At 48.3% G+C, this 18,562-nt stretch overlaps 1 protein-coding gene across 9 annotated transcripts in view; it reads right to left on the bottom strand.

The window, feature by feature from the left end:
- B4GALNT1 (beta-1,4-N-acetyl-galactosaminyltransferase 1) overlaps nt 1–16,454 on the bottom strand; it is a 55,808-nt gene extending 39,354 nt beyond the window's left edge. The window contains exons 1-2 of one of the 9 annotated variants that reach the window (XM_077329161.1): nt 6,328–6,737; nt 257–305 (exon numbers count right to left, since the gene is read on the bottom strand). In XM_077329161.1, coding sequence (XP_077185276.1) covers nt 257–305; nt 6,328–6,340 — 62 coding nt within the window. In that variant the 5' untranslated portion in view covers nt 6,341–6,737. Of the gene's footprint in view, nt 1–256; nt 306–3,621; nt 3,713–4,232; nt 4,788–6,304; nt 6,743–13,000; nt 13,024–16,187 lie in introns of those variants that run through there. The other 8 variants (XM_077329160.1, XM_077329162.1, XM_077329167.1 and 5 more) reach the window with 8 other exon arrangements.
- Nucleotides 16,455–18,562: the final 2,108 nt, after the last annotated feature.

The raw sequence follows: 18,562 nt of genomic DNA, 5'->3' as shown, positions 1-18,562 counted from the left end.
ATTTCCAGAGATCCGTTCCCTTGGAGCAAATGGCTGCTTTGGAGAGTGGCCTACAGAGCATTATGTAACACTGAGGTCTCTTCCCCACCCCAAATCCCACTCAGCCCTGGCTCCACCCCCAAAGCCTCCAGGTATTTCCCAACCCAGAGCTGGGAACCCTCCTACAGGGGTCCAGCCTGGAACTGATTGGGAGGCAATCATCAGAAAGGTTTGGTGGGCTTCCCAGCCACCTCTTTTTCAGCTTTTATCTACTCACTGTTCCTTGGCCTTTGGGTTCCTGAGGGTTCTAACTGCGGACTGTTGGGCTGCAGAGAGAGAGAGAGAGAGAGGAGGGCAACTCCCAAAAGGCTATATGTTTAATTTGTCATCTTTTGGCCCCTGACAGATAGGCAGGCCAAAGGCTGCACAGGGACAATGGTGTGAAGCCGGCTGTTAACTGTCACACCTGATTTAATAACCTGACTGACGGCCGCAAGGCAGGGAGAAGGCAGGCGAGGGAGGGCGTAAGTGGACTGAAGCTGCAAGAAGGGACAGTGTTAAATTGTTAGTGGGAGGCTTTCAGTGCCCTGATCCAGGTGGCCCAGGCTGACCTGATCTCATCAGATCTTGAAAGGCAAGCAGGTAGGGATGCTAGTCTCCAGGTAGGACCGGGATCCTCCAGAATTACAAGCCATCTCCAGACTAAAGAGATCAATTCCACTGGAGAAAATGGTTGCTTTGGAGGGTAGACGTCTTAGCATTATACTCCATTGAGGCCGTGCCCCAAATCCTTCTTACTTGTAGCTCCACCTCCAAAGTCTCCAGATATTTTCCAACCCAGAGTTGACAACTCAGAGCTTGGCTGAGAAACAGCGACTAGCCTTCATTTTCCCGGAGTGGTGGAATAGGCATCTGAGCTGGATCTCCCAGACACTAGATCAGGGGTGGCCAAACATGACTGTCCAGATGTCCATGGACTACAATTACCATGAGCCATGCTGCTGCAGGGGCTCATGGTAATTGTAGTCCATGGACGTCTGGAGAACCACAATTTGGCCACACTTGCACTAAACCAACACACTCATCATTACACCATGCTGGCTCTCACACATTGCCTAATGCTGTGGATTGTATTACATAAAGACTATTAAGTATATAAATTGGGATTTCCTGGGGGTTGTTGTCGCGTTGTCTGGATCACTAGCAGCTTGTACCATGCTGAGATCGCAATAAGCAGAGCTGTTCGTACGGGCAGTGTCCTGGCTGCCTCCTTGAACCGATGGATTAAACAGTGGCAATATGTGATGGAAATGTATTATATCTCTGCTATACGTGTAGCTAGCAACTCTCTCCTCTGCACTATCAAGTATGGTAATTCCTGAATAAACTTTTATCTACTCTTTAATCAGGCTGTGCAACCTCACTGTGCTATTTATTCTGCCAACAGGAAGGACACAGAACAGTGATGTCGTGTGGTTGTTGCTCTGTGTCCCCCAAATGCCAATGCTACCACCACCAACTCAGAAAGCCATCTTTCCTGCAGCAACTCTTTTTGTTAAGCAAATGTTTCTTCTCCAACAGGGATGCCAACCTCCAGGTGGGACCTTGAGATTCCCTGGGATTACAGCTCATCTCCGGACTACAGAGATCTAGGGCTGCCAGTCCCCAGAGAGAGACGGGGGATCCCTCAGTTTTGAGCGCTTCCCCCTTGGCTCAGGGCTCTGAGGAAGTGGGGGGAATTACCCCCCAAAACAGGTAAGAAGCCAGTCTTGTGCTGCTGTTCCATTTTGATATCAGATGCTAAATCAAAGTGCCATTCAATTTTTAAATTTATCTTTTTCAGATTTTATAATTGTACTAGGGGCCAAGCCCGTTGCATTCAGGAATACAACGGGCGCTAGATTGGGGTGGGGGGTGGAAGAGCTCCTCCTCCAAGGTCTTACCAGAAATATTAAGTGGAACAGATTTTAACAACATGTTTTTCACTACTGATGTGGAGACATGATGTACACCACCCTGAGCCGGCTCGCTGGTAGTATAAAAAAGGTAAACGTAAAGGTATCTCCTGTGCAAGCACTGGGTCATGTCTGACCCTTGGAGTGACGCCCTCTAGCGTTTTCATGGCAGACTCAATACGGGGTGGTTTGCCAGTGCCTTCCCCAGTCATTACTGTTTACCCCCCAGCAAGCTGGGTACTCATTTTCCCAACCTCGGAAGGATGGAAGGCTGAGTCAACCTTGAGCCGGCTGCTGGGATTGAACTCCCAGCCTCATGGGCAGAGCTTCAGACTGCATGTCTGCTGCCTTACCACCCTGCGCCACAAGAGGCTGGTAGTATATAAATTAAATAAATGCTTACATCATCCAGAGGTGGCATGACATCAGGGGTGGAACGATATGGTTAGGGGGCAAAACTATATGGCAGAAGGCTAATTCTACCATAGAGGCTTTGCCTCCAAACCAGATTTCCATCCCTGAAACGCCTATGTCACTTCTGGGTGATGCAGGCAACCTGTGTTCATTTCCAGCCTTTTCACTTCCTGCTCCCAAGTAAGTCCCCTCCCCCCTCCATTCCCCACAGGCTGGTCTGACAGACATGGTGACCCTACAGAGATCAGGTCCTCGTGAGGAAATGAATGCTTTGGAGGGCAGACTCCCTGGGATTGTGCCCCACTGAGGTCTCTGCCCTCCCCAGACTCCATTCCCAAATCTTCAACAATTTCCCATCCAGGATCTGGCAACCGTCTCCCTTATCACTGGCAGTCTTCAAGCAAAGGTTGGATACACACTTTTCTTGGATGCTTTAGGATGCTCTGGGCTGATCCTGCGTTGAGCAGGGGGTTGGACTAGATGGCCTGTATGGCCCCTTCCAACTCTATGATTCTATGATTCTATCTCTCACTGGTGGCCAGTGGGGAACCGGCAGCCCTGTTCCCCAACCCCTGCAAAACAGGGGGCTCCAACCGCAGCTGGTGAAAATTCCGGCAGATTTGGTGACAAAGCTTATGGTGGGGGGTGTTTTGGCAAGAGAGACGGCAGAACAGGGTATCAACTCAAACTCCAGCCTAGGAACATCCTGGACATTTGGGTGCAGAACCGTGGCTGCGTAATGTTTCAGTAAGGGATACTTTAGGGGGAATTGACCTCTGCAGTTTGGAGACTGGTTGTCGTTCCGGGAAATTCCCCAGACAGGCCTCACCTGGCGGCCAGCAGCCTAGCTAACAACCATCTCTCCCCTCTCGGTCTGCAGGAAAGCAAGAAATGTTGCAATGTTCTAAGCAGTTGACTGAAAGGCAATGGATTTGCAAGATAAGGTAAGGGCTTAGTTGAAAAAAGCCATAGAAGGAAGGGGGGAATGTCGATATGAATCAAGGGGTGAGCAACAAAAAGTCATGTCACAGTGAAGCAATGAACATTGGTGCACAAAGGACAACGTGAGGGGGCAGAAGTGACAACACGTCTCACTTAACAACCAGTGACCCCACGCTCCAGGAAACGCATTCCACAACATGCCTTTGCTTTTAGGACTCCCCCAGTCCCTGCCCAACCACACAAGGAACTTCAGAATAAAAGAGAGAGGCAAGGCAAATCCTGTTTGGGCAAGACACACTATGCCCCTCCAGCAGGGCCGGCATCAACGTACCTTCGGGGAGGGAGAAGCTGCCAGGGCCCGGGGCTTCTGGTGGTGCCACCTGCCGCGGTCTCCTGAACCATGACATTTCCTTGCCTGCTCATGTGTGAGCCCTTCGCGAGTCATGCATCCGGGTGCACAGGGGGTTCCCAGCCATCCGGGAAACTGCAGCAGGTTGAACTGATGGCTTTGAGAACGGGCAGAGGGAGGGCTTGTGCACAAGACTGCCAGGCCCAGGTGGGGAAATACCTGGAGCTTTAGGGGTGGAGCCTGAGGAGGGTGGGGCTTGGGGAGGGGCGGGGCTTCAATTCCCTAGTGCCCACTTTCCAAAGCAAAAAACCAGAAGGTCGACCAATCACGATAACCCAACCAAAGAAGAAAAAGACTGCCTTCAGGCGTTATTTATGAACAATAAAGTTAAAGATGATAATTCTTGTGATGTCTTTTCATTCAGTACTGGTGAAGCCAGAACAGGTTCCGGGTAAATAATATCCTGTTTGCAATATTTTCTGTTTACTCAGTGACTACACCTATAAATCCAATGCATGTCGTAAGTAATAATGTACTACAAAAATTACAAATGAGATTTGAAAAGAGTGTAACATTAAATAATTGGTTCCCACCTCAATGTATACTTCAACTGTATTCGATGTCTCTGAGTTAAATCCTTCTATTGATTCTGAAAAAATACGTATAAAAATATATGTTGTCATTTTGGCATCTACAAATAAAGAAGAAGAGTTGGGTCCATTCCGCACGACTTCAATGTTGCCAAAGGCTTGTAAATTGTAAACACTACTAATTTGCAGTTCCGCAAGACGTCACACACAATCTGCCACACTCCTGAAACAGTCCCGCAAAAAGCGATTCGTTGTAGCGCTTAAAGGGAAATCCAGAAAAGTGGATTCACCCTCCGAAAAGCGCTACAATCTGCAACACTAGCGAAAAAGACCTCTGCGTTCCCATTGTTGCGGTTCAAGCCAAGTACCTCCCCCTGGCTCTCTCCTCCGAACTTTCGGCGAAGCGATCACTGTTTTTTTTTCTCAGAGGGAGCAGAAAGCAACGAACCAGCGATCCTTCATTCATCCAGCGAGGCTTCTCCAGCTACAGTCCCTCCACAGAACTGCTTTAAAGCTTCCCTAAGTCCCCAAGTATAACACAGCCCTGTTTGCAAGTTCCCTTTATTTTCGGCTGAAAATCGTGCCTGTGCAGGGGGGGGGATTTTTTTTCACTCAGGGGAGCGTGGTAACGATGACTTGCCAGCTCACAAGCCAGCTAGATGGGTCTCTACATCAGGAGGAATCAAGGCATATTCGTTGCAACGTGTGTTGCATGATAACAGCTGCCCATTGGCTGTTCGTTTGATTGACGGCCAGGGGCGGGACAAAGCACAGAAAAAATAACTTCCTTTCTAGCGATTTTTGCGAGACCGGAAACCTGTGGGAAACTATTGAAACGCTACTGGATTCCACTACAAAGGCAGGTATGCGTAACGCCGAGATTGCACTTTTAAAAATAGCGCTTCCGCTTTCAGGAACCAATTGGCAACATTGGCCCTTGTGCGGAATGGGCCTTGGTTCTTGTATGCCCTACCCTTTCCTCTCTCCACAACAGACACCCTGTGAGGTAGGTGGAGCCAAGAGAGTCCTGATATTACTGAAGAAGAAGAGTTGGTTCTTATATGCCACTTTTCTCTACCCGAAGGGGTCTCAAAGTAGCTTAGAATCACCTTCCCTTTCCTCTCCTCACAATACACACCCTGTGAGGGAGGTGAGGCTGAGAGAACCCTGATATTACTGAAGTTGGTTCTTAAATGCCGCTTTTCTCTACCCGAAGGAGTCTCAAAGCGGCTTACATTCGCCTTCCCTTCCTCTCCCCACAACGTAGGTGAGGCTTAGAAAGCTCTAAGAGAACTGTGACTGGCCCATGGTTACCCAGCTGCATGAATGTGGCAGAGTAGGGTTCTCCAGATCAGAGGTCACCGCTCTTAACCTCTATATCCCACTGGCGCTAGAATAAGCTGGTCTCTCTCTCAAAAAAAAAAAATAGTGCTGAGTGCCACAGAAGTCGATCTGACTCGAAAGGTTAAAGAACTGAAACGGTCCCACAATTTTGGCAGAATAAACTGGAGGGAGCAGAACAACAGAGATCCTGTTGAAGAATGTGTGGAGCAGCTGGGATGTCACCCACACCGTCAACTCAGATGTAGGATCCCGTTTTGTCAGGGGGAAGTGATGAGAATGAAAACTTATTAAAAAATCCATTCTGCCTGTGGCATTTGAAGATGAATTAACAAATGAAGAGCAAGATTTATTCTAAAGTGTCCAGGAGGAAGCGAACTGCCATGCGCACAGACGTGGGCCTGAACATTCTTTGCACAAAACCACCCCTTCTGACTACTGAAACAGGGTGTGCTCACATCCAACCACAGCCTATCTTTACGAAAGACAGTTGACCAAGGCTGGTTAGAACCAGGAATTCAAGGAGTCTTCGGAAACTCCAGACCACAGTACCGAGATCATCAGACAGACCTCTATTTGGGGCATAATTGAAGCAGCTGAGAACCACCGAATCTAGGAAGGACTGGGGCAACGCAACCCCAATGCCGTACACCTCCAGATTCTAGCAGCTAGGAAAATGCTTCAATGACTCTTCTTAGAGCCCGGAGCCCGTAAATAAACAGAAAGCAACCGACTTAACTGCTCGAATCCAGCTTACTTGGGTCTGCCATCTAATCCAAGGCAGTTGGAGGAGCTCGCTCAGCGTCAGAAGCCCCTCTGGATTCACGACAGCTGCTCTGAGCGGCGACTGTAAGATTTGCACACTTTGAAACACAGAAGAAAACAGCTCTTCCTGCCAGTGGAGGAGAACCATTGTGGCCGACGATTGCTTCATTTCAGCATTCCAGGACCTTTGCCCAGAAACCTTAAAGCCACAGAGCTTCTATAGAGAAGTCGCACATTTGTGAAGCTGAGAACCGTTTATCATCGAGAGAACCTCCATTTGCCTATCTGAAAGGCACTGAGGCAAGCTTTTTGTGGTGGCCACGGCCCTCAGATGGCGGTGAACTCCTGCGGGGATCCAAATGCTAGTTGCCAAGTTTAGCACATGGAAGCATCCGGAGACACCCACAGCCAAGGGAAAGGGAAACAAAAGAGAAAACAATTCGTGTACCAAGACGATTTTCGAGAGCGGAGGGCCATGAATCTAATAAATTAATAAATCAATGAATTAATGGGTTTCACAGCTGCTTTGAAACTGCTTTCTAAATCCACACCTGCACCCAATTAGGGAGAGCTATCAAGTTGATGATTCATGCGCACGTGTCCCCTCCCCTCCAAAAAAACAGCATCCTGGGCTGAGCCAACAACCAAAATATCGTACAGTGACAGGGTGGGACAGCAAAGAAGACAACACTTTACTAGGGCAGCTCAGTCAGTGAAAGGAAAGAAAAACAGAGAGAAAATCTTGCTTCTGAGGGAGAGAAGAAGAAGGGGCCATTATAGGTGTAAATTCACCTCCTGTAGTGCAGAAACTGGGAGGGAACACAGCATGGTATGGGAGCTCAACAGGATCGGATCTTGGATGAGAGACTGCCAAGGAAGACCCTGCAGAGGATTGGCAAACTATCTCTGGTTCTCAGTTGCCTTGGAAGGCTTTTATTGGGGTTGTCTGTCTTCTTGGACCTGATGCATCTTAACCCTCACTAGGTCTTCCTCAGAAGTATAGTTCTGACACACATATAGTGACATAAAGCAGCCAGTAAAATAAAAAAAATAAAAAAATAAAAAATAAAAAATAAAATAAAATAATATAAAATAAAAAAATAAAAAAATAAAAAAATAAAAAAATAAAAAAATAAAAAAATAAAAAAATAAAAAAATAAAAAAATAAAAAATAAAATAAAATAAAAATGAGAATTTATTTTTAGGGTGATGAAATCAATGGATCTGATGGAAAATGTCCATTTGTCAGTTAATAGTCCCCCTTCTTTCAGGCTGCCAAGAAATTCTGTTATGTGCCCATGAAATCAGTGCATGTACAAAACCAGGTGAGGTGATTGAGCCCACTGCTGACCCTGCGCCTTTTATGTCATTCCTCAGAGTCCCCTGTTCCCGGGAGCATTATTTTGTGGAGAACAGTAGACTGCAAAGGGATCATAGAATCATAGAGTTGTTAGGGGCCAGACAGGCCATCTAAGTCCAACCTCCTGCTCCATGCAGGATCAGCCCAGAGCATCCTCTGGGCTGATCCTGAAGGGGAAGGGAGAGGCCAGCTTTGGATGGGGGAATACCTGGCAATTTGGGGTTAGAGGAAGAGAAGGTGGGCAGCAGGGTGTGCTGAGGGGATGGACTACAATGGGGTATAATGCCATAGAGTCCTCTTTCTAATCTGGTCATTTTCTCTTTCAGAATTCATCTCTGCCTCCTGGAGATGAGTTGTAATCCCAGGAGACCCTCAGCCACCACCTGGAGGTTGGCAACCCCAGGCAGCCTGACACGGGCCAGTGCAGTCTGCATGCTGCTCTTATGGTGCACAGGAAGGAAATATTTTTCTTAAGTAGCGTGGGGAGGAAGCAAAGATCCCTCTCCGTTCGCCGGTTGGCGACTGGCGGATTATGACCCAGGCTTCAGCTTTGCAGACAGAACAGGTTCTTCAAAAAGTTGCTATCTTTTGGGTCACAAAAGCCTCAAGATGCCTAGAGGGAACCGAGAGCGAAGAAATTAAAAAAACAACATGAACAGAAGTGTACTGAGTTAAAAAAATCAGAGGTGTCGTGGATGAAGGGACCAGAAGAGGCAAATTCATTTCGGAATACCAGAGAAGAAACTCTTAACCAATAAAATGTCAGATGCCCTTGTTTCCCACCCACCCCTTTTCCTGTTTTCCCCTTCTCTGGGCGGGCTCCACTTGTGCTGCTTGCTCCGCTTAGAGGTGTTAAAAAACATAGTCGCTCTGATTATTGGCTTCCTTCCCCCCCCCCCTCCACTTTCCTTTCCTCTCTCCGGGCGGTGGGATCCGGTGCTCCGCTTTGAAATGTTAAAAAAGCAAGAGCAGACCATCGAGCCTGCTGGCTTCAGCATTTTCACAGCCTGGCTTCAAACTCTCCGGAAAGGGTTGTTTCTGGGTCTCCTGTTGGGGGGGAGGAGGGAGGGGGGGTCTACTGATGTGCCTAAAAAACATGGGTCTAATCTAAGAGCAGCGTTGCAGTCAATTTTCATATATTACGTGTTGCCTTAGCTGAGTGACTGTGCATCCTGTTTTTCAACAAACCAACTTTCTGGTGAAGTGCTGACTGTCAGGAGTCACTAGGCTTGGATATCGAGGAGAGGCCCGTGAGTGCACTATCTTCTGGGCTTTGCAATATAAGAAAGTCCATGCCTAATTGTTACCTTGTTACACAGGTAGCTTAAATAAAAAAATGTAAGCAACAACAACGAATTCAAAAGAAATTCCGTCTCAACATCCTGAAAAAGTTCCTGACAGAGCAGTTTCTCAGAGGAACAGGCTTCCTCGGGAGGTTTTGGAAATTTTTAAACAGAGGCTGGACCGAAAGGCTGATTCTGTGAAGGCTTAAGGGGTGGCAGGTTACGGTGGATGAGCGATAGGATTGTGAGTGTCCTGCATAGTGCTGGGGGTTGGACTAGATGACCCATGAGGTCCCTTCCAACTCTATTTATGATTCTACAACAGCATAGAGCTTAAAGTCAGATTCGTCTGCCCATCCACAGAGATCCATGCCTTAGGTCCTGTCCAGCCCCTTCTGCTTTTACCAATCTTGCCTCACTGTAGGGGCAGCTACAGGAGAGAGCCCTGATGGAAGCCCCTCCCAATCAAGTATAGTGGGGCTGCAGCCTCTCTTGCACAAAACAGAAAAGCAAGCGTGGGGTCCGAGACCCCTTTCCTTCACTGCACAGACCCCTGGGTAAGGGCCCCTAAGTCCTACAAGTTCTGCCCCTTGGTGTTTCATTTTCTCCACCCGATGAACTGAGTTCTGATGCTAGGGCAGCATACCTAGCCAAGAGGGTGGGGGGGGGGGGGCAGCCACCTGTCAAATGCAGGCAATTCCCCTCCTTCCAGACTTTCTAAGCAGGGTGCCCGAGCTGGAGAACCCATTCGGAAGCCCCATGAGCTGATCTGGAGTGTGCTGGCTAGGGGCAGAGATGCCCGGCCGTCAAAATGTTCAGTGTTTAATGTTCAACATTTTAAAGGGTTTTTTAGGGGGTTGTACTGGTTTTTATTGTTTTATTGTGAACCGCCGCAAGTTCGAATGGAGAGCGGTGGTATATAAATACAAAAAAAGGTAGATAGGTAGGTAGATAGACAATTCCTTGCCCGAGTGCACCGCTTTTGCACTCACTGTGCACAACTTCCTTGCATGCCCAGGGAATTGCTAATTGCCACTGTGAGGCCCTTCTGAGGCCCCTCCCCTTCCCCTCCAGACCCATCATTGGCCATTTGGGGAGGGGGTGGATAAACATGATCATGTAGGTTCATATCACCCGATAAATTTTTAACAAATGTTAAAAATATATAACATTAATTCACTCCCACCCATATGGTTGGTCCATAAAAAATTATTGACATATACAATTTATTGTACCAATTGCCTTGGAAAGGTTCTGTTTTTCTCGGTTTGTATTATTTTGAACCTTTCATTTTCGTATTGTTATCTCTACTTTCCTGGGGGCAAGCTCCATGGAACGGACCTGAGTAGGATTCCAAGTAGACATACTTAGATTGCTCTCTAAATTCCATGGATGTGCTACTGTGTACCGTATATACTCGCATATAAGCCGACCCGCATATAATCCGAGGCACCCAATTTCACCACAAAATCTGGGCAAACGACTGGCTGGCTGGAGCAGGCTTTTATTTCAATTACCATATATACCCACCCGCGTTTAAGACGAGAAGGGATTTTTCAGTGTGAAAAAAGGTGCTGAAAAACTAGGTTTATACGCAAGTATATAGGGTATGTTGTTTTAAACTATACATTTTATGATGTTAAAGTAGTAAAATAAGTTTAGATAAGAAACATGGTACTGGTTATATTTGTCCCTCCCCCAGTTCTGTTCCCTCCCTTGAAAAAGGTCGGTGGTGTTTCTTGCTTCTTTTCTGTTTTTTTCCACATCTGTAATCTCCATAGGATTGTTAACCTTTAGGTGTGGTGCCCCCCCCCAACACACACACACACCAGTACCAAGTGTCAGATCTAGAGCTAAACTCCTCCAACAATTTGTCTCACACTGCCCACGCCAGCCTTTCTTAACATTTTAACTGCTGAGAAACCTCTGAAACATACTTCAGGCTTTGAGAAACCTCAGAAGAGATGTGAGGGTTCAAGATATGGTTGGGGAGCATTGCTGTGTACATGCCTATCTGAGGCCCCTCCCCTTCCCCTCCAGACCCATCATTGGCCATTTTGGGAGGGGGTGGGTGAACATGATCATATAGCTTCATATCACCTGATAAAATTTTTAACAAATGTTAAAAATATATAACATTAATTCACTCCCACCCATACAGGCCGTCAAGAAGAGTTGGTTCTTATATGCCGCTTTTCTCTACCCAAAGGAGTCTCAAAACGGCTTACATTCACCTTCCCTTTCCTCTCCCCACAACAGACACCCTGTGAGGGAGGTGAGGCTGAGAGAGCCCTGATATTACTGTCTTCCTTTTCCTCTCCCCACAACAGACACCCTGGTATGGAATGCCTGCCCTACACCAATGACGGATATGGCAGAGGGTTGGACATGGGGTCTGAGGCTACAGTGTGGCCAACAACTACCGACACTGTGGTTGAACCTTTGGCATTCTCGCAGACAATCAGAGACTGTCCTCAGAGCTCATTATTATAATGGCAAAGACTCAGTATCTTAATTATGTTTCTGCAAAATCCAAGACCAATTTCCGAATTATAGGTGTTTTATATCCCAATCTCAGTGACTGGCTGCTTGGGGAGGTTCCCTGCCACATTTTGAACCTAATCAGCAGTACACTATAGGCATGCTGACCAGGTTGTGGTTCTTCATCGTTCACAAGTAATCTGTGCTCATTCCCCATTGATGTATGGAATTCATGGGGCCTACAAGGATTCCACCACAGGTCTTGCAATATTTTCCAATGAAAGGGCTGCTAAGGTTATCACCTTGAGAAGCAGGTTTTTCCGGAAAACGTTCAAACAACTGAATCAAAAGGTTACTGAGACACATGGCCTTTACTATGGCCCTGGCACACTTCTGCAAGGCTCTTTATGAAGCCACTGCACAACCAGGGGTTTATAGACCCCTGGGGTCCACGGCATTTCCCCTCCTGCCTTCCCCCTCCCATATAAACATTTAGCTCAGAATCAGGGAAGAAGAAGAAGAAGAGTTGGTTCTGATATGCCGCTTTTCCCTACCCGAAGGAGGCTCAAAGCGGCTTACGATCACCTTCCCACAACAGACACCCTGTGGGGTGGGTGAGGCTGAGAGAGCCCTGATATCACTGCCCGGTCAGAACAGTTTTATCAGTGCCGTGGCAAGCCCAATGTCACCCAGCTGGTTGCATGTGGCGGAGCGCAGAATCGAACCTGGCATGCCAGATTAGAAGTCCGCACTCCTAACCACTGCACCGAACTGGGAGGGAATGTTTGCAGGGCCCTACTCTTTTAGTTGAGTTGAGTGAGCCAATCCAGGTTATTCAAGAATCTCTTAACTGCTTTAGTGACCCGAGAAAGGATAAAAGGGCATGAACAGACATTAATAATTATCATGTTGGATGGTATTTCCCATTAAGCTAGCTAAAACTCTGGCTAAGGTAGATGACCCACTGGTATCTCTCTCCATTACATGTGTGCTTGGATTTCTTCTGCAGCCTATATGGTTGTTTTGCTTCTGATAGACATTTGCAGTGGGGTGACCTAACCAAATGAACCATGTTCATCTGTCACTATTCCATAGATGTCAACTCCTTGAGAGGTTGCTGTGAGGAGAAAGGTACTTCAGTCTATTTTCCACTGTATAAACCACACACTCCTCCATGTTGAATGATAATAATTTACTTTTAGCCCACCCTTCTAGTTTTGCTCAGGGTGAGTGACCACATTATAAACATCATATATCTAATTTATGCCCCCAGCTAAAATTTCAAGACGGGGGGTTTGGTATCAGGAGCTAATCTTTCCCTTCCAGCAGCAAAGCCAGCATTTCTTGGTGGATGCTATTTTAGGCCCTGACCATAAGCTATTGACCCCATTTGGAATTGCACAGAAGCCACAAAGATGAAAACACAAAGATGAAAAGTTGTACTTATCTGCAATTCTTATTCATTGAGTGGATTTCTGTGCAGGGTCACATACCTCCCTCCTTTTCTCACTGTGAGCTCATGCTTATCAATTGATACTTACTTTCTTACATCAGCAGATAGAGAACTGAGGGAGTAGAGCTTGCCCCTCCCACATCATGTGACTTTTGGGCGGGAACGTCAATCTTCTCTGTGAAGCAACGGGAGAGCCTTCCTGGGATCTAATAACGGCTTTTAAAAGCTTACTGTGGCAGGCCAGCCTCATGTATGCCTGCTCCTTTAACAGAGGTTTAATGTGTAGAAATGGGTAACTGAAGCCTTACATGGAAGTAAATAAAGTCCCATTTATCCTCTATTATAGGAACATTTTTCTCCAGGCTGTTGGCAACCTTACCTTAATGGCCCAGAAAATCTAGGCCAGCCTTTCTCAACTATTTTACTGTTGAGAAATCCCTGAAACATTCTCCAGGCTTTGAGAAACCCCAGATGTGGCACGATTGTGTAGATTATGGTTGGGAAGCAGAGCTGTGTAAATGCCCACCTGGAGCCCCTCCACTTCCCACCCCCTCTTTCCCATCACCTACTACTGGAGAAGCTCAAGACCTTCTGGCACCTTCTGTGTACCAAGCCTGCCACTGGGCCGCAGCCCAGTGGTTGAGGACCACCGGCTTATGAACCTCCTTGAGTTGGCTTGGTGCCCACAGGCAGCGAAGAAGAAGGAGAAGGAGAAGGAGAAGGAGAAGGAGAAGGAGAAGGAGAAGGAGAAGGAGAAGGAGAAGGAGAAGGAGAAGGAGAAGGAGAAGGAGAAGGAGAAGGAGCTGTACCCTGCTTTTTACTACCCAAATGAGTTTCAGTGGCTATTTTTTCAGCTGCAGAATGGTCATAGAACTTCACTCACTTTCAGCAACACAAAGAGAATAACATAGTCTTTTATACCTCACTTTTCAGTACCTGAAGGAGTCTCAGAGTGGCTTACAATCACCTCCCTTTCCTCTCCCCACACCATACACCCTGTGAGGTAGCTGAGGCTGAGAGTTCAAGAGAGAACTGTTCTGTGGGAACGGCACAGGACTGTGACCAGCTCTCCAGATTAGAAGCCGGCGACGACATGCATTATCCTTTTCCACTTTAGGGCTACAGACTTGTAGCTACTGTGCGTGCACACATTTTCCCTCTTTCTCTTCCTCCCTCCCTCCATTTCCCCAGCTGTCTCCGCCTCCTATTCACAAATCCTGGCCTGGCGTTTGATTTTACCAGGCCAGAGAGCTCAGCATGGGCAGCCGGATTATCACTTTACCAAAACAAAGAGAAGGGAAACCCTGTTTGGTTAATCCATCCCAGAACACATGGCATTTACCTAGAAAACAGACCCCCCCCCCCCAGGCATAGTCCCACATTGATTAGAAACTGGACAGCAAGCTGAGTGTGATAAATTCATTGACTTCTGGGACTAATTTTGTCGTGGAACCAGCACAGTCTGTGCTAACCGGTGCATTGTTCATACACAAAACATGGGCGCACCAGCCCACTTTAGCCATGATCAGGGTGAGCAAGAGAGGGGTAAGGGCTATAGAGATGAGGTGGGCCTGGTGCTCCTTCAATACACGATGACCAAGCAGTGATAGGGCTCTCTCAGCCTCACCCACCCCACAGGGCGGCTTACAGTCACTTTCCCTCTCCTCTCCCCACAGCAGACACCCTGTGATGGAGGTGAGACTGAGAGAGCCCTGATATTACTGAAGAAGAAGAAGAGTTGGTTCTTATATGCTGCTTTTCTCTACCTGAAAGAGTCTCAAAGCAGCTTACAGTTGCCTTCCCTTTCCTCTCCCCGCAACAGACACCCTGTGAGGGAGGTGAGGCTGTGAGAGCCCTGATATTCCTGCCTTCCCTTTCCTCTCCCCACAACAGACACCCTGTGAGGGAGGTGAGGCTGTGAGAGCCCTGATATTCCTGCCTTCCCTTTCCTCTCCCCGCAACAGACACCCTGTGAGGGAGGTGAGGCTGAGAAAGCCCTGATATTACTTCAGTGCTGTGGTGAGCCCAAGGTCACCCAGCTGGCTGCATGTAGGGGATCGTGGAACCAAACCCAGCATGAACATACATGGGACAGAGCTGACTCCGTCAGATTCAGGGATGAATGGAGCAACGCACAACCAATGCTGAGTGCCTTTTCATGCCTCACCTTTGTAGGCCACATACACAAGACCACTCTGCCGTCGTCCCATTACAACCTGAGTGAACAACACCCTCCCCCATGCCACATTAAATTCTCTGTTCTGGCAGCGCTAGCCGGAAGGGTGCAGAAAAACCCACCTGATTGGGACAAACACCCCTAACCTTTGCCAGTGACCAAAAGTCATCCAAGAACAACTGAAACAGCACCCCTGGGTACATTTACCTGGAAACTGATCCCAGTGGGACTCAGCTTCCAGAACACTGGGAAGGTCCCTCTCGTTTGCCTCACCTGTGTGGCAATCCCTCCTGATAGACATCCCCCCCCCCCAAAAGGCAATTGCAAATATGGAAGCCAGCCAGGCTCCTTAAATGCAGCCATGCTCCGCTGCCAGAGGCTGCGGTGATGGGCATGTCCCCATCTCACCCAACGGCTCCACCGTTTCCCCCTAAGGCCTAGCTGAGGCAGGCCATCTCCAGAGATCTAAAAAAAACGCCACCTCCTCCCTGCATCCCATCTTTCCTTTCTCGTGGGGGAGAAAGGGGAATTTAGACAGATGGGTTTCCAGGCCAGGTCCGGGAGGAACATGGCCGCATCCTAAGGCCTATCCCCAGATCTTCTTGTGTCACCTGCCCCCTCCCGGGCGGGTTTTTCCTAAATTAGCCGGCTCTCGTTGGGATGAATCCCAAATCGGCCTGGTGGGCCCGTTGACGGCAGGCGGAGTTGGAGGAGGAGAAGGAGAGAGAGAGAGAGAGACCACCACCCCGCCCCTATGCCTTGCCTGATGTGACAAGCAAAGCTGCCATGGGGAGGCATCTACCCCATCTGTCAAAGCAGCCCTTCAGCAAGGCCCAGGTGAATGCCATCACTCCCTTCCGAGCACACCCTGCCGCTCTCCCCCCAAACCAAGACAAGAAGGAAGCAGATCCCCCCCCCCTTCCACCAAGCCGCTGCATTGGGATGAATCTCGGTTTCCCAGGCCCCCCACCCAATGCAAGCCATCTGCCATCCCCCTCCCCCTCCCCGCTCCAACAAAGCCCCGCTCCTGGCTAGCAATGCCGGCTCGAGCATCGCAGGGCTGGAAATGCTTTTTTTTTTGGGGGGGGGGGGAAGGTACCTTGCGGCGGGGAATTAGAGGAGAGGACGGCGACTCCCCATTCAAGGCTTCTGCACCATCTTCCTCCTCGGGAGCTCCCGGGCCATTTCTTCACATCCTTTGCCTCCCGGGTCGTGCTGGATGTCGGGCTGTCCTTCCAGCGCCCCGCTTCTCCGCCTGCCGTGGCGCGACCCAAATCCGAATCCGAGAGGCGCATCCAAACCGGCGTCCAAAGGCGAGAACCTGCCGAGCGGTTTCTATAGAATAAATGAGGGGAGTAGGGGGCGGGGGGGGGAAAGTGGCTCCGCCCTGCCTCTAGCGGCGGGAGCCGGGAATGGCAGCCGGAGCCATCCTGCGGAACAGTTGACAACGCTTAATACACGTGTACTCTCTCATTGTGTCCGGCGCCTTCCTGCCCGCCCCCGCCCCTCAAACCAATATGTTATGCCAAACGGTGGAAGGGTATTAGATCCTGTTATCTTATTATTTAACCGCTCCGAAATAAGCGATTGTAAATGTCTCATTGCACAGTTAACCATCAATAGAATTAGATTCAAATGGTTTTATTGTGCATCAATAGAATTAAGAATCCATAGATCGGTGCTGTGGACATATAAAGCTGCCTTATACTGAACCAAGTCAATCTAATCAGAGTCACGCCTTGCATAAATCTTTGTTGGTCTTAAAGGTGTTTTTGGACTCTGATTTTGTTGTGCTACTTCAGACCAAAGGCTACCCATTTGAACCGAGTCAATCTAAGTCAGCATCGCCTGCTCAAACTGGCAGCAGCTCTCCCAGATGTCAGGCTGAAGTCGTTCCCATGTCTTGCTGCCTGGTCCTTTTAGATTGGAGAGGCCAAGGTTCGAACAGGGGACTTTCTTCCTTCTGATAAGATGCTCTGCCACTGAGACACGCCCAAGGTATTCCCCTCCTCCATCCCTTGCCAGGGCTCTTATGACTTCCACAACGGTAGGCTAAAGGGAAAAAAAATTCAGCTGCTAATTCTGTTCCAATCCTGGCTGGGGTAAACTTCATCTGCTGAATTTCTGCCTGGGAAAAAAAGCCAGCAGCCTTTAACATTTTTTTGAAAAACATTCAACCTATTCTTCACAATGTCCCAGCAAACTGCACACACCTTCAAAAAAACACCATAAAAGAAGGGCACAAAGTCCAGAAAGCAGGTTCTTAATCTTATCGAGGGTGGCCAATAGGCTTAGAGAAGAAAACACCCTGTCATCAACCAGATGTTTTTTATCTCTGTGTCAGGAAAGGTTACAGCTTTTTCCTGCCCACATTAAACCTCTGCTTAAGGTGAAGGGAGTGGTATAGCCCCACAGAAGCGGTGGAGGGTTGGTACAGGGAAGGGAGACCTCCAAAGAAGGCTCTACAGAAGCAGGCAATGGCAAACCCAGACCTGGTTTAAGGATTCGTGGGCCCGTAGCATCAAAGCCACTGTAAGAATTTGCAAGGCTTTAGCAGAGCACAAGAAGTGACTGTGGGGCACCCTTCCCAGGGAGAGCTGGAACTTCGGAAGCCACTGGCAGCTTCACTTTGCTGAAAACATTTCTCAAACTTTTCCAGGATGTACAAGCCCAATGCCCCAGTATCCAAGGGGACCTTCACTGTTATGTGACTTTTGGTCCACACGCATGCTCAATGAGTGATGCATATGCTCAGTTACTAACAGAATGTGTGTGTCACCTTTTTTTTGTTCTTGCAGTCCACAAGCCACATAAGTATGAAGACCCCCCCCCACACACACACCCAACAATCACAGTGTGAAGACTGCCTGACCCTTCAGCACTGTGGGACCCCGGAATAGCCTGTAACACGAGCAACTTGTGCTACCAGGATAAACCACTTCCAGGCAAGCCACCTCTGCTTCTTACCTGTCCTCAAAGCTCCTTGCTGGTTTGACACATAGAAAGGGGAAAGACTTTTTCCTCCTCCAGGCCAGGTATGTCTCCTGTTACTCTCCCCACCACCCAGATACCTGGAAAACTAGTTGGTGAAACGTACACAGCGATTGAACAGGTGGGGCTGCATAATTGCTCTTTTCAAAAACTTAAGTTGTTTAATTCAGGATCAGGAGTACAATTAGTAATTCAGATCCAAAAATAAATAAAGACGGTGGAAGAAGAAGGTTTAAAACAATACGTTAAGGCAGGGGTAGTCAAACTGCGGCCCTCCAGATGTCCATGGACTACAATTCCCAGGAGCCCCTGCCAGCATGGCGGGGGCTCCTGGGAATTGTAGTCCATGGACATCTGGAGGGCCGCAGTTTGACTACCCCTGTGTTAAGGGGTGTGTGTGTGTGTGTCAGAATTCACATGACATAAACAGGAGAAAGCCAAATAGAGATTCTTGCTTGGAAAGAAATACATTGTGTTCATCAG

This window comes from Paroedura picta, chromosome 3 (assembly GCF_049243985.1).
Source record: "Paroedura picta isolate Pp20150507F chromosome 3, Ppicta_v3.0, whole genome shotgun sequence".
Lineage (NCBI taxonomy): Eukaryota > Metazoa > Chordata > Lepidosauria > Squamata > Gekkonidae > Paroedura > Paroedura picta.
Note: the sequence above shows the minus strand (reverse complement) of the source record. Positions and strands in the feature narration are given on the sequence as shown.